The sequence below is a fragment of the Taeniopygia guttata genome, chromosome 4A (assembly GCF_048771995.1).
Source record: "Taeniopygia guttata chromosome 4A, bTaeGut7.mat, whole genome shotgun sequence".
Classification (NCBI taxonomy): domain Eukaryota; kingdom Metazoa; phylum Chordata; class Aves; order Passeriformes; family Estrildidae; genus Taeniopygia; species Taeniopygia guttata.
Genome location: NC_133029.1, coordinates 7,539,895 through 7,555,964, shown reverse-complemented (window position 1 = coordinate 7,555,964; position 16,070 = coordinate 7,539,895). Strand labels below are relative to the sequence as shown.

The window sequence follows — 16,070 nt, the reverse complement described above, 5'->3', positions numbered from 1 at the left end:
GATGGCTGTGGCTGTACTTATGGTATATCGCTCCATCTTGAGTGAAAACATGCAATTTCCTGTGGGAAGCTTTGTTAACATACTTTTCTTGTGAAAAAATTGTACCAGTGGAAAGTTTCCAGCCAGCTCTGCACAAGGCTTCATGCAGGGAATCACTGGGGTGGTTTGCTGACACTGCACACCCAGAGCAGGGAGCACTCCCAGCCAGTGCCACCACAGCCCATGCCCTCACCCCTGCAGATGCCAGGGCTCCTGCTCATCTCCTCCCAGGTGCCCCAGCCTCTCTTCAGCTCCGTCAAATTCCTCCTTTTCACCTGCCCTTTTTTCATCTCCTACACACAGGAAAATTAATTCCCTTTCACTCAATTAGCCCTCATACAAATGTTAACCTCTGAAGCCCCCAAGGCACAACAACACAGAAGCTGCTGCTTCACACAAACTTTGCTTTTAAGGGACCTTTCCCTGCTGTGCTGCCAGCAGCACCAACCCCTCACCACGCTCTGAAGGACCAGTACCTAGCATCAGATTTACACCAAGCCAATAAAGATGAAGAGATTGAGTGTGGCACTGCAGCCCAGCAGCACCAGCTGCAGCTGAAGACAGGCTGCCATGCTGGGTCAGTGCAAATAAGGAGAGAAGCATGTATTTAAATGTTTTTATTTCAACTGATGCTTTGCCACCATATTACATCACTTTGAATAGCTTGGAATAGCAATATGATCTCAAAATATAGCAAACAGCTTGCCAAAGCAAGAGAATATGAAATCCTATGGATACAGCATCTTCCTTCTTTGGCGACAATGCTTCCTTCCATTTATCTCTAAAAATAACTTTATATTCCAGCACATTTGCTGTTCACTTTATTGAACCCTGCTGTTTATACCATTTGCCTCTTCCCTGCACAAAACCGCTCCACGATGTAGTATGGTTTTGTATTTAACAGCATTTTAAATAAAAAAGTTATAGTTTTCATGCAAATTTCTGTAAAAATTATTTTCTAGGTGCACAGAACTGAACCAAGATGCATACAAAAATGCATTCACTTCCATTCTCAGGTGTAACCACGCCATCAGCAACACGATCATATGTTACTGCAAGAGGTCCAAGGATGGTGGTATTATCATATGTAGTATAACCATAAAAAACAAACAAACAAACAAACAAACCCCACAACTTTTTATAAGCAGCAAGAGAAAAAACTGCCATGCTTTATCTGTAAAGTAATCAAAATAGTTAGATGTACAAAAAAGCACCATGTACAAAGAATACCAGAGGAAGTACATCTTCCTAATTACACATTTCTCATTTAGCATTGCGAGCTGGCCTGCAGGTCCCAACTTGTACTGTAGATTTACTTGCAAAATTAAGGATGTGGTCAAACCTAAAATATGCTTGGACTGTAGGACAGAAATTAAAGTGGACTGCAGACAGAAATTAGATTTGTTTCCATTACAACTTATACCAACCACCTTATAGCCCTCAAGGGTATAAAACCACATGTCAAGTATCTGAGAAATAATGGAGTGAAAACAGCTCCAGAGCAATATTGCAAGATGCAGGTCTGCTATGAATGCATTTCTGTGAGCTCTTGATAAGTTAAACTTTCCTTTGGGAAAAGAGCACGTCTGTTGGTTATAACTCCTCCCCCTGAGAATTTTGATAAATTTGTCTTGCAAAGCAAAACAAAGTCCTTTGAACTTCAGCAATTCCAAGGCCAACAGCATTTCAGCGTGGTCACAGCCGATCTGCTACTCATGCACCCAGGGTGGCAGGTTGGGTTTTTGTTGCATTTTGGTTTTTTTTTGCTTCACGTGGATCATCCCTTTTATACTCGCTTCATTCCTCTGCCCATCAAGCAGGCAAACACGGTCATGACCATCTTTGGCTTCACCTCTACAAGATCCTCTGGAAGAGCATAAACTCTGGCACCAATTCTTCTTGCCATGGACACAGCATACCTATTCACCATGGAAAGATAAGGTGGTCAGCACCAAGACTACTACCAGTAAATGGCAAGTCAAATCCTGCCCCATGCAACACAATTTCACCTATTCTTTATTAAGATTCAAGATGTGGAACAGTTTAATCACACCACATCCTTTTGTTTTACAAGTTTGTCTCATTTTTTGCTGTTTTCCACAGTAAAGTGACCTTTGAATGTCAAGTCCACTTTACTGACAGTTAAGGAATCTTAATTAATATTTGTTAGGGCTAATAGCATATATAATGAAGGATTAATCATGTAACACTTCCTTTTCTGTTTGGTCCTTATGAATAACAAAGTGAGACTATCATCCACCAGAAATTTTGCTGTCATTCTGCCACTGGAGAACAGTCACAGAACAAACATTTCAAAGGCATGTTTTAATATGCATACTTTAAACTTGACAACCTGTGATGATTCCACAAGACATAAGATATACAAGGATTTAATTTCAAATCTCTGAGCCACACGCAAATGCCTGAACACTTCAAATGCCTGAACAAACAGGTGAGAAATAAGAGTGTCACTGGTAAGAACAGCATTTCTCTCAGCAAGCCAGAGTTCAGCCAACTGCTCCCTCCAGTGTCACAGGCAAGGACAGCAACTCGATTTCACTAAGTGCTGCCTGTGTAAAAAGTACTGTGCTAAAAGAGACTGAATAGCACAGCAATAAACTGGTCAAAACACCTGCAGCTTGAGGCCAGCACATTGAATGTGCCCCTTTGCAATGCAAAACAGCTTCTGAGAGAGCAAACTTACTTAGCATTGTTTTGCTTGTCATCTTCTGATAGGTGACCAGTCTTTACTAGGTCATAGTTGATACAACCAGGCTGGATGGCATCGATTAAATCCACAACTGCCAAGCTTGTGCTGATAGTCTTGTCCTAGAGAATACAGGCACAGAGAAGTAAAGGTGATTGTCCAATCCTTAAAGCATAATTCTCACCTCAATTCAGCTGCACTGCAACATGCAACCAAAGAAGTTTTAAACGAGCCTTTTCAAAGCAGCAGTGTTAGTGACTATTCCCAGGTGGACCAGAAGGAAAACCACACTGCTGCTTCAGCTTTGGTGATAATACAATACTATTACTCCAATTTACTGCAAGCACTCTGGAAATGCAAAGAAGTAATCACTGTGCAGACAGCAGCTCTGCCCTGCTGAGCACAGCCCAAGGCACAATGCTCACCTCCAAATGCACACCAGCATCTCACCTCCCATCTCTGCCCCAGATCCTCACCACCCTCAACTCTGCCACTATTCCCCACTATGGGCAGTCCTAAACATTCTCCTCTCTTGTAGCTTGAAGCCACTCTGTTGTTCCCAGCACAGTCTGAATCCTGTCCTGTATAAACTCCTTTATGAGATGCCCATGCTGTTCCTCCAGACAAAGAAAAAGTTTTTGGGCACTCATCTCCTTTTGTAGGCAAGAAGGGAACCTGTACCTTGAAGTTCTGGATGGAGGTGGACTTGCCAGCTTCTTTCAGGGTCTGGTTTACCCAGCTGACTATAATGTCATCATTGGCTTTCTGACCATCACCCAGGTCCTCGAGGACATTCAGCGTGTACCTGAGAACCAGCAGAGAGAACAAGATTAGGCACAGAGCCAGGACAAAGCCATGCAGCCAAGATGCAACATGAGCAATGGCAGCTTGGAAAGTCTTTACATAGTCTCAGCTCTGGGTTTGGGGATTTTTTTAAACTAGCAAAAATAAAGAACCATGTATCTTATCTGAAATGTGATTTTTGTTAAAGCATTAGTCTTTCTAGCATTTCATGTCCTTTAACAGGAGCTCAAAGAATTGTCTGGGCTCAGGACACTTGTTAAATTGTTTTATCATTGAGCATTTGCTCCACAGGGGTAACACATTGCCTAAAAGGTGTGGATTACCTCAGGAGTTGGCATTCAGACCTGTAATGTCAAATTAGGATCTACCACTCCCCATTTTTTCCAGACATATATTTGCATAATTTACAAATTTTCAGAACTAGGTAACAGGTAGATCAATTTTATCTGTTATTAAGTTTTTTCTTTCCCCATTCCAATGCAAAAGAGGTCTATAAACCAGCCCCAGAACATTTCTCTCTCAATTTCCAATTAAAAATCAAAACATAAAAGTTGTGTAATGTTACTGCTCAGGGTTTCTGCTTGTGGACCAGCCTTGAGCAGGTGAGAGAGGTGATCCTTGTCACAGGTCCACCAACAGACTGTCCAGAGGCGTCTGCTCCAGCCTCTCATGTGCAGCTCTATCACAGTTTTGTCCAGGTGTATCTCAGACACTCCCCAAAGGACAGAGGTTTTACAATCATTCTGGGTGACCTGTTCCAGGTACTGCAACGCTCTCATGGAAGATCTGTACTCCATTCACAAGATTCACATGTTTGAGAGGGGTCCTACCTTCTCATCAACTGCCAGACCAAGGCCAGTGTCAGCGTTGGGTTTCCATCATTCAGATCTTGCCCTCCAATGCCAACCAGGGAGAATTTAGCTGGATGCTTTCCCAAGTCTACAGCATAGTTACAGTTTTCCAGCTACACAGGACAAGAGTTTAAGCAGAAAAATTACTCACACACTCACTTGAGTGGAAGCCTCGAACAGGAATTTTTAGTGTCCATAGCTTCCTTTAAAGTCTTTTGACATGTTTACCTTTTTCATATTTGCTCCAAGTTTAGGGTACGGAGGCTTGTTAACCTTATTCCAGTCAACAGGAACTTTGATCTTTTCATATAATTGTAGTATTACCAGTGCATCTTGGAGATCACTAAAGTGGAAAACACAGATTAAGTCTAATGTTTCAAGATTTGGGTGCACTCTTTGTCACATCATGAGTAACTACCATTCTTTACAGGTGTTTGCAATGTCAACAACAACAATAAAAAGAAAAAACCAGCTGGGTCTCTAAGGAGCCTAAAGCTTACCCGTAGAGGTGATTTACGTGGGGGTTCACACCCAGGGAGTTCATCCAGTTGCGGAAGGTCCGTTCCTCACGCGTCTCTCCTACATGATGGAAAACAGGTTCATTGCAAATTCTGCAAGTTCAAAGCTGAGCAGGGATTTCCACCTTGCAAGGCAGGGAGCTTTGAGCAGCAGAGCTCACCAGGAGGTTTTAAGCAGAAAAAAGAGTCTTTTTTTCTACTATAATTTTTTTTCAAAGGAAGAGGGTGACCCTGCTATCTAGTCTTGGATGTCATTTTGATTTCCTCAGGCTTCAGAAGAGCCTTTCACACTTTCTGCAAGAAAAAGGAGCAGAAAGATCTTTCACATGGGTGTTAGCTAACTGCTGTCTCAGCCCAGTCCCAGTTCTGCCAACAATTAGCGCTCCCATGAACATCTCACTGCATTTCTGAGGTTTTCTTGCCCATCACAGGAAATGGCAAAACCAAATTCCCCAGTATGGTGAGTGATGGGGTGCTGGCAGAGTGCCTACAGGTTCAGGCTCCACAGCAGTGTCAAAGCAGCTGAACAGGCTGCCAAGTGCCCTTCTCATCTGCCCCAAATGAGTAAACAACCACTGCAGCACTGAAGCCTCAAATCATAGGTGTTACTTCAATGGAGATACCTCTGCAGGGCACAGCCTCCAATGACAACTGTTTACTTCAGATAGTCCCCTCCTGCTAATTTTGTGACTGATAACGGCCATCACCTTCCAAAAGGGTCCAGTCGATGTCCTGGTTTTCAGGCTTGGTAAGTGCTGGGTACTTGTTGAACAGGTTGGCAACGAAGGCCAGGTTCAGTTTGGGGTTGCCACTGACCACGTCAGCCGGTGTGACGAACTGCCGGCAGCCGAGCCGATCCGCCTGCTGCAGCATGTACTCTGCCCTGCGCAGGTCATCCTTCTCCTGCCGGGGACAATGGACAAGAGCTGCCATGGAACAGACTGGGCTGCACTACAAAGCAGATGGGAAGCTCCTGACCACTATCTGGAGCAAAGTCATAAGTCCACATTTGGCATCAGTCACTAACTGAGTGAAGGGATGAGGTGCACACACACCAACCCCTGCTGCTGTGCTATTCTCATGGCTTGTCTTGCTATTTTTCTTAGCATGGTGCTTTCCAAGCTCACATGCTGACAAATTGTAATGCTTTTGGAACTTAGTTGTTCAAAAGAAGTCAATACGCTCCTGAATGGAGCAAGCCCACAAAGGATTTCTCAATTATCACTGTTAATCGGAGGGTAGTGACCAGGCTGGCAGCATGCACTCATTGAGCACACACCTGAGGTGTGCACATGGCCACTGACACTGTACACGCTCTAGAAATTAAGATACCAGGTTACCCAGATGTCATGGGGCAATGATAGGGTACAGAGAGCTCATGATTCTACAGGATGAGGGCACAACAGCCTGAATACTTACATTGAAACCTGACATGTTAATATCAATCTGAGGCTCTCCTTCTTTCTGCCCTTTGGGAGCAATTTGATTGAGGAGGTGGAAATAGGCTCTGGAATCCTGAAATGAATGAAAAAGAAAATTCAGCCCTCCTGAACAGCAGTGAATACACCATAACAATTCATTTCAAGCTCATTTTTACAAGTCACCGTGCATAATTGGTTTATGTACCTTTACTGAATTGCCAAAATCTGTAAGCTTAAAAGAGAGCACAATGGTAGAAATCCAGGCAGCAGGAAAGGAAACAAAGGGAAAAGGTTAGAAATATTTAAGATGACAATTATGTGGTTTGACTGTTTGCAAGCTGCCTTTGCTACAAGCTCTGGTGTCACAGCCACTTCTGCAGTGGCTGGAGGAGGCAATGACCCCATGCTGCTCACACTCATGGCCCCCAGATGCCCCAAGGCAGCCCTAACCTCTAAACAAGGCAGCCATTCCTACTGCCACAGCAACGATGAAAATGGCTCAGTGAAGACAAATTCCAAGCAAAAAGCTGATTATAAGATGTCTGAATGTTTTCTTCTGTGTCGGCACATTAGCTAGAATGGCTTAGAGAAGAGAGGCCAGGGATGGTCACAAATCAGGAGGAGCCAAGAGCTGTAGTGATTATTTATCAACTACATGTCCTTTTAGTTCTCAGCACTAAGGAGGACCTCATGGCAGCCTATGGGATGCACCAGAGAAGCCAACAGCTATCAGCAAAACTAAGTAATTTTAAAGTTGGAAATAAGAGTGACCATGCACACAACAGGTCAGATCTATGGTTGTCACACAATTATCAATTATAATTTTTTTTTCCTATCTCAATTTTCTTTCTCCTACTTGAGACTGCTGGCCATGTGAATAAGCTCCAGAAAACTGCTGAGACCAGCGTCCAGATGTCCCACACTGACCCAGAGTCACCATCCTCCATTTCTCACCAGTGCCCCCACTCACATGTGAAAAGCAGCTTTAGGAGTCCCCACTCCCATTCCTACTAAATCCAGTGTGAAGAATAAGAGGTCTTGTTTCCCTTCCTCTCTCCAGCCCAAAACATTTTAGATTAAATGCCAAGGGCATGTACACGTCTAACTCTCCAGTAAAGAATCTTCCCCTGTTATCTCCATCAAAATATGGACTAAGGACATTTGAAAATATATAAGTAATACCAGTTTCACAGCTGATTAAAACACAACAGCAGCACTGGAGGAAACAGACAGTTCAACACTGGGCTCACCCTCATGGCAAGATAGAACAGCACTGCAGGACTTCAAATATAACACTCAAATCCCCTGGTAAGACCAGTCAGTGTGTTAGGGTCAAGAAAGGTCCTGCCTGAGGATGAAAGGCCTCATTTACACATGCAAACACATCCCTGCCCAGCTCCCAGTCTTTTGCCAGGCACTGCAAATCAGGAGAGCTTTGGTACCTTGATATCTGAGCTGAAGTTACTGATTTTGTGCCAGCCTGCGTTTTCCAGGTGGAAGTTGGCCCATCTTAGGAGCAGTTCTTCTGGGGATAGTTTCATAAGGTCCTCCAGATTTTCACCATCACGAAGTAAGGCAGCCAGTGCTACAAGAAAAATGATTGTGAGGGAAGAGTCAAACCTGCATGCCAGAATCCAAGCTGCAGCAAGATTTCAGGGGGATACAACACCAACTACTGATTATGTCAAAATATTCTGGGTATAAGCAGAGTTTTCCTGAGTTGGTTGTTACACAGAGAGGAGTATAAATTATCTAGAAATATATGTGTAAAAAAGTATTTTCCCTTTTCTTGTGTAACAAAATTCTCTGGACTTTATGTGCAGTCTTTTAAGCTGATGGCAGGAAGCTAAATGCAAATGCACTTCTATCTCAATGAAAAATGCTTCCAAGCAGTTTCATAAGCACCATTAAAAAACCCAAAAGAGCCAAGATAAGCACCCTTTCAGCTGGCCAGAGCTTCCTCTGCCATGAATTTTCAATCTAAACCAAACAATGTCAACACTTCATGATGGGGAAGCTTAAATAAAAGACACTGAAGCCTCTCCATCCATCTGGATGCTCTGATAGCACATGCAGAAATATCAGAGCTCTTCAGATGATTTGAAAATTTTAAATTTTAGAAGCTGTCATGCAGGACCAAGTGACCACAGGGTTTGCAGCATCAGTCTCTCACCACCAAGGACAAACTGAGAGCTTCAAGCTGCTCCACTGACAGTAGCAAGGAGGATTTTAGCACCAAATAACTACCACAGAGCTGAAGCCCACCTTTCAATTTTTTTTTTGAGAAAGCTATGCAGTTGTCTATAACCCTGAAAGGATCCAAGCAGCTTTTAGCACATCCCAACACCATTAGGAGCCTGCAGCTGGAGCAGCCTAGGGCATCACCAAGCAGTGTGTTCACTCACTGCCAGGCTCAAGCCAAGCTGCATCTTGACTTCCAGGCTGGTGTTCAGCCAGCCCTCCACGGCAGAGACATCAGCAGGATGGCACAGCCCAGCTGCATGAACCTGCTGCACAGCCACAGACAGGCTGGGCAACACTCAGCTTGGCACGTGCCCTGATGATCCTTCTTCCAGCAGAGAGGAGGGAGGGAAGGGGCAGGGCTGGGGCTGACAGCACAAGCAATGCTGTTTTCACGCTTTAGGAGGATTTAATTTACCTTCATTTCTGCTGAGCTCGATGTCAGCGAACAAGCCGATCTTAATGACCTGCCAGAGGAGCCCAAGGACCAGGTGGGGCTTCCCTTCCCTCAGGTCCTCCGCGCCAATATTGACAACATGGCAGCCGATGGCAGATGCAGAATTCAAGGCCAGGTTCAGGTTCTCCTGCAAACAGCAGAGCCCAGTCAGGCACAGGGCAGGGAGATGCTGCTTTCCCTTTCATCCAGCACCAGCAGAGTGGAGGTTCCCCCTCGTCCTTGCTCCAACAGCAGCAGCTCAGAGGAAACACTCCCAGCCACTCTCCAGCTGAAGTTTTAAAGGAGCTGTGTGGCAGCAGGCTGAATCAATAAGAACTGAACTAGGCACCAGGGTTTAATTTCAGCCTCTGGTATTTAGTTTCAGCCTCTGAGTTAGTTGCATCTAGTGGCATCAACAAGAATAAGGCTAGAGAAGTGCTAATTTGCACACATACACACACACACAGAGGCATCTTCACAAAAACAACCTGCCCTAGTATGAAATTATTCATAGCCAACACCAATAACCACATTGTTTAAAAAAACGGTGCTGTACATAATCACCACAGCAATATCACGTGTGCACAACATTTCAGCCACTTTACCCATTTTGTCATTAATTCAGCATTTTTGAACCATGCCCACAGAACTGTCAATTATGCATGGTACAAAACTGCATTTAATAATTAAACAGAAGCGATAAAATTTGCTGCTTTCCAGTATTCCACAATAATGCCTTGAGCCACCATGCTACATTCATTAATTCTACATTAATATGAATTTCAGAAAATAAAATACAGAAATGCTTTATACCTGAATTATGAATGGTGTGAGTTTCTTCTTATTAATTGCTCTTTCATCAATTGTGTCAGGAACAGAAAGATTGATCATTTTGCTGTTAGGAGGGAAACCAGTGATATTTGAACAACACTTAGTATTTAATCCAAACAAAACTCAATGCACTGTGACAATACTCACCACACCACATTTCCTCTAGCCTGCTTGTTTTTGTGTAGTTTTTTCCCATAAAAATCAAGATTGCATAAATCAGAAGTTAATATTTACATTATCAAGAATGTATTTGTAACTAATAGCTAAGCCTGAAACTTTAAACATGTTCCCAGCCACTACTGATCTCAGCTGCTGGAGCAAAAAGAGCACATGAATTATTCACAGTGCAGTCCCTGAACTAGTGAAGACTCATTGCTCTGCTGACATCCACTGCACATTCTAGTAAGACAACAAACTTCCTCCTATTGTAAAGGTTTACTACTGCTGGCAAGAAAACCTGCCCCAAAAAAGAACAAACACTTGGAGAGCTCAGTGGGGAGCATGTGAGCACAATGAATTTTTAATCAACACAAAAAATTTAAACTTTATAGTATGAACTACTTCCTACTCAGTTCAGTCTTTGCCTAAACCCATGAATTTCTTAAAACTTGGGAAATAAATAAACTAAAAATAAGCATCACAAGCTAAAGTTAAAAAATAAAAGTTATTAAAGAGAAGAGGTAACTCACTTAAACTTATTTTGTGTATTGATACAGAGATCCTGAAATTCCAGGTTGATCCTCCACTATATTAATTCACTTACAAAAAAACAAATTAACCTAACCCATAAAACCAACAAAACTCTCATACACAGAAGGTTGCTGGTATTTAGTAGCCCTGGATGCCTTCTGTTCTCAGCATGTAACAGAATAAGTCACCTAACTTACTTAGTACAGTTATTAAAAAGAACAAGAAGACTCCCAGAAAATCCATCTTTGGGTTAATGCATAATAAGGTCACTAACGTTCCCACAGAGAACACTGTCTGCCTAAACAGCCATGAGAATGGGCCATTTATCACATGTGCCCCTCCTCAAGCTACCCAGCACCAGGCTGAGTTTGCACCAGGACAACTCCTGCTCTCACCAATCACCTTCTGCCTCTCAGCAAACTCAGACTCAATCCCAAACAAAAGCACTGGATGAAAATATCACCAAAGCTAAGGCATCCCACAATGGCAATGAAAGCCTGAGAGACTGAGCCTCTTTTTATATGTGCAAAACGTTATGCACACACACCAGTCACAAAACCAGTCTAGAAAAAGATTAAAATCCCCCAAATTACATTTTCAGAAAGTTATTTTGCTGACTTTTAACTTCTTTAATTCAGGAGCCATCGTGACTTACCATAGCACAATCCCATCTCCCACAGCTTTGAAGAGGTCATCTGTATTTGGGTTCATTGGAATAACATGCCTACAGTCGGGATCATTTTCCAGGGCTTTGTTTATCCAGTTTACAAAGGCATATTTCTCTTCCTCTAAGATAACCAATCATAAATTTAATACAAGTTTTTTCATAACAAAGATTTTCCCAAAAGAAGCAGAGTACAACTTTTAGCCCAGGGAAATAACAGCCCCACCCACTATCATTACCACACATTTTATTAGTCACACAAAGTTTAAAGAAAGAAGACTCTCATAATTATCACAATATTCCTGTTATTTAATTAACAACTTTATCATACTCAAGTGTGACACAAGGACTTCATCAGCAAGCACAGTTAACGAAGCAAATGAGAACACATTTAACTCGTACACTGTTAAATTTGCAGCATATAAATTCTGTCCTGCTTTCATCCTGACGTGAGATCACTCAGATTTCAGAGAACTAGAGCACAGCACATGGCATGGTGGTAGAAATGGGCTGGTTTTGGCACAGGACCTCCAAAACCCCAAGAGAAGAGCGAGAGGCAGAGTGGTACCTGAGTAGGAGTGCTGGGTCCCCTCGCTGGAGAGCTCTGAGGTTCCCCCAATGGCACAGATTCCTTCCTTCCTGTTAATGGCTCTTCGGAATGTTTTGGCAATATCACTGCTTTTCACCTCTTGGAAAATCTACAATTTAAAGTGCTCTGTTAGACAAGAAAAATTCAACTTCATAAACAAAAAGGACCACAGAAGGAGCTATTTCTTCTCAGCTTTAAAGCAAACTTCACAGTAAAATCAGCAAATGTGAAGGGCCCAGCAAGGGCGCAGTGGTATTAAATCTGACATGGACAGTGGGCAGAGTGTCATCCCCCTTTCTCAAACACACACTGCAAGAGCCTATTGAAACAGAAGCATTAGGCATTAAGTACCTTGCATATATTTACCCTTACAAGTAGATTTCAAGAGACCACAACAAAAAAAAAACATGAAACCTTTGCAGTCTGAGCACAAGTAACACATGCAGCAGGTCCTGCAGGGCCAAACTTGAGAAAGCTGTGGTGCAATTTTAACCTTTCTGCATAAGCCAGATGCTCATGTGCCTGTGACTTTAGTTCACACAAAAGACTTTGTCCACAACCCATGAAACAATTCTCTTTAAGCATGTAACAGTCAAATCTGCAATAAAGTGTAACAATGAGTGCTCTAAGTAAAGATTCCCCCTTCCTCAACAGCAGCCTTTGCCTAACTGGTGAAACACCCTCTTATTGGAGGGCAGAAGAGATGCTTTAGCACAGAAGACTGCACATGCCATTTGCACAGCTTGGATGCTACTGTTAGTGGCCCCAAAGCCCTAGAAAACTGAGCAGCTATTAGTAAAAAACACATTTAGTTGCTGGAAAGCCTACTGTAACTCCTTCAAAACTAAACTAAATTTGTTTCAACCAAGCTGAAAAAACAAATGAAATGTGTACATGTTCTCTAAACACTACCCAGAAAAAAAACCCAATGAAACAGCACTGTAAAGCAAGACAACAATGTGCTTCTGCTAGAAGGAAAGGACACCAGGCTGCAGAGGTGTCACTACAGGGCCAGGCTGCTGGTTGTCACACCTTAACCTTCCCATCCCTTAAACACAGGGAAGGTGGCAAGTCAAGATGATGATACAGTGCAGTTAAATCATCTCCTGCAGGCATGCAGAGGTTGATCAGGTAAAGCTGACTGAAGATCTGAAAGCCCAAAAGTTGGGGGATTTCTGGTTGGTTGGCTTTAACCACAAGGATTTTGTTTTAGATCTATTTATTTTACAATTTCCTGGGTTAACTACTATCTTCTTGAAAATATGTGCTCTAATGCTGAGGTACCACTAAGTCACTTGGTCCAAATGCAAAGACAGTTCATGTTATTGTTTGTACCATAAACTCCAGCAAAAATGCTCAGAGCGAGAGCAGAGTTCGTAAAAATCACACAGCTAAGCATTGCTGCTAATGTGCACCTCAGCTGCCCTAAGACATTTTCTCTTTACTCAATCATTGGTACCTTTCAAATGCAACAGAAGAGATTAATTTTCTCCTTCCTAGTGCAAAGTTAAGAGTTATGGACCAGCTCAAACCAACAGCTGAAACATGCACCCAGCATGCAAGTGTTTACAAACTGCAAACTCCAACTTACTAGTTGACTCCGAACTCAAAAAGTTCAGAGGGTCTGAAAACAATTAAGGAACAGAAAGTGAAGACAAATTAAGAAATATCAAGAAAATTAATTGAGATGAAAATAGCTCCCTCAACGTACTGCACATACTTTAATTACTCCCTTCAGCATTCAGTCATCAGAGCATCGAAAGGATGAAAAACATACATTGAATAAATCTTGCACTTTTGTAAAAAATTAATAAATGTTTAAATTCTGGCCTATTTCTACTAAAAAAGGCAGATCCTCCAACTTGTCCCATCACCTTATTCCCGTTCATCCCTTTCAAGGTAAGAGATTTGAATTTTCTTAGAGCAGCACCTAACACAAATCCAAGTGTGTCTTGAAATGCCCTTCCAACTCTTTAGCAAATACATGTAGTCCCATTAAACTGAGAAAGGAAATTATACTGATACACAGGGAAAACAACCATTCATCTGTGTGCCTGGAAAAACTGAATAGCTTCCAGTAAATACTGTAAGCTTGGATCATTGCAAGTCTCTTTTTCCAGTTGTCATCTCATGTGGAAACAGTATTTTGGCCTCCAATGAAGCTATCATCTAGGAAAACCACATGGATTCTTTTTAGTTGATTGGTTTTTGTTCAAAAATATTTCAGTATTTCTCCTCTGTCCAAATCTAAAGACTGTCAATAACAGCACAAAAGACTGATCATATACAGATAGCTGTACAAAGAACTGATTTTTAAATGGCTAGAATGATCAGTTTGTCAAAAGAAAATTTGGATTAGGTAAGTGGCTGAGAAGTCAGCCACTCTTCTATGGTCATCCTTAGCTTTCTCTTAAAGGGCCCCCCAGGTTGCAGGCAATCCAGATATCACTTACATAGACGAACTCCTCAAAACTAATCTTCCCATCTTTATTCTTGTCCCCATCGATCATGAGCTTCTGGATGATCTCCCTCACTTTGTACCCAGGGAGAGGCAGGCTGGCCTCCTTGAACAGCTCGTGCAACTCGTAGTCACAGATGAACCCGTTGCTGTTGAGGTCTGAGGAAGAGAAGAGGCAGAAGAAGGTTTTAGAAATGTGCCTGTACCTGACAGAATGACCCCCAACAGAGGGGCAAAATATGATCCCCCCATATCCAAGAGCTTTATGGAGAGCAACCTGCACACTGGGGACCTGCTGAATCCACGCAGGGCATGGGCACACAGCAGGATGGCCACACCAAAAATATCAAGGAGTACACTGTTCAAAGGACACCCGTAGGAACCAAAGGCACACAGTAAATACACACAGCACATCCTCAGAGAGTGCCCCAGCACCAGTCATAGGAACCCTCCAGCTCTGGGCAACAGCAGCTTTGAAGCAGGACTAACCATAATGACTCTGGGCACATGTGACAAGTCTGGTGTTAAAGTTTCACAACAGAACATCTGTATTTTCATAAACAATCTCCACAATGTCTCTTTTTACATCTAAATACCACAGCCCTCGCATGTTAAAAATAGATGGTCATGAAACACAGCACCTCTTATTTTCTGAACTAAAAACACCAAGTCAGCTCTGCAGTTGTATTTTTATCATGTTGTCAATGATACTCTCCATTTAACACTGACAGCAAATTGCAGATATTTTTATTGCTGCCCAAGAATGCTCTGCAAGGACATTTTCTTTCACAGTCCATCACCAAGCCACAGCAGCACCGTGTGTTTAGTGAGATAGTGTCACCTGCTAAGACTGAGGAAGAAAACAAGAATCTAGTGTGACACTGGAGCTTTGCACATAACAGATCCCAACCTCTTTGGGGACATATCACATCTACTGACCACACATGGCAAACCCAGCATCCCCAGACCTCCTTCAGGCAAGTGAGGTTTTCCAGCCACTATGGACAGGCAGGGGTTGGGTGCCTCCTTCTTTAGGCTAACCAGGATGAGCAGAATGTTGTTCACAGCAGAGCTGGCACCCAGATTTCAGCAGAATTGGGTCCACAAGCAGACAGAGCATTTGAAATAGTTGTACAGCCCAGATTCACACCTCAAGACATAAGTATGACCCTCCAGCCCCATCTTTGGAGAGGCAGGGATTCAGGGAATGTTGTGCTGTTACTGGCTCAGTAACAGGTTGCTATAATCCCTTTGCTGTAAGCAAGTGCTACAGACAGCCCAGGGAAGTTAATTTAGTGCCTGAAGAGCTGCACCAGCTCCAGAACTTGGTTTTCTTCAAGAGGGCATCTCACCACAGCACTGGGGTCAGTATTTATGCTTGAAGGGAGATACTTTCAAGAATAAAGAAACCAATCAGGATAGCTCTAAGGTCCAGGGTTATTTTTTTTAACCAAATTGTGGAGGTCAATTTACTTTTAATGAGGATTCTGTGGTTTTTAGGTTTTGTTTCACAGCAGTGTTCCAGCAAGCAGCACATAGCACGTTTGCACCACCACTCCAACTGTCCTCATTTTCCAGATCCATATGGGAATATGGGATTTTAATATTGTTTTTATCAGTTAGCAAGAAAGTGAAACTACTCAGTGGCAAATATCCAAAGTAACCAGAGTGAACCTGTACTCCCTCCTACATCCCAGTCTCTGCATCTCACACAAAGGAAGAGCATCAATTCCAGTGGATGAATAAATACATTCAACTGTTTCATGAAAAGTCAGTGTTTACAATAGTGCTGAGGAAATAAAGTGGTTTCAGGCAATGATT

At 42.7% G+C, this 16,070-nt stretch overlaps 1 protein-coding gene across 7 annotated transcripts in view; it reads right to left on the bottom strand.

The window, feature by feature from the left end:
- Positions 1-641: 641 nt before the first annotated feature.
- Positions 642-16,070, bottom strand: part of PLS3 (plastin 3) — a 49,769-nt gene continuing 34,340 nt past the window's right edge. For 5 of the 7 annotated variants that reach the window (XM_030272547.4, XM_072929100.1, XM_072929101.1 and 2 more), the window contains exons 3-17: positions 14,245-14,408; positions 11,771-11,900; positions 11,194-11,326; positions 9,831-9,912; positions 9,000-9,165; positions 7,783-7,925; positions 6,546-6,572; positions 6,339-6,434; positions 5,627-5,822; positions 4,902-4,980; positions 4,630-4,744; positions 4,381-4,514; positions 3,428-3,551; positions 2,744-2,868; positions 642-1,958 (exon numbers count right to left, since the gene is read on the bottom strand). In XM_030272547.4, the coding sequence (XP_030128407.1) occupies positions 1,826-1,958; positions 2,744-2,868; positions 3,428-3,551; positions 4,381-4,514; positions 4,630-4,744; positions 4,902-4,980; positions 5,627-5,822; positions 6,339-6,434; positions 6,546-6,572; positions 7,783-7,925; positions 9,000-9,165; positions 9,831-9,912; positions 11,194-11,326; positions 11,771-11,900; positions 14,245-14,408 (1,847 nt within the window). In that variant the 3' untranslated portion in view covers positions 642-1,825. The remainder of the gene's footprint in view (positions 1,959-2,743; positions 2,869-3,427; positions 3,552-4,380; positions 4,515-4,629; positions 4,745-4,901; positions 4,981-5,626; positions 5,823-6,338; positions 6,435-6,545; positions 6,573-7,782; positions 7,926-8,999; positions 9,166-9,830; positions 9,913-11,193; positions 11,327-11,770; positions 11,901-14,244; positions 14,409-16,070) is intronic. The other 2 variants (XM_030272549.4, XM_030272548.4) reach the window with 1 other exon arrangement.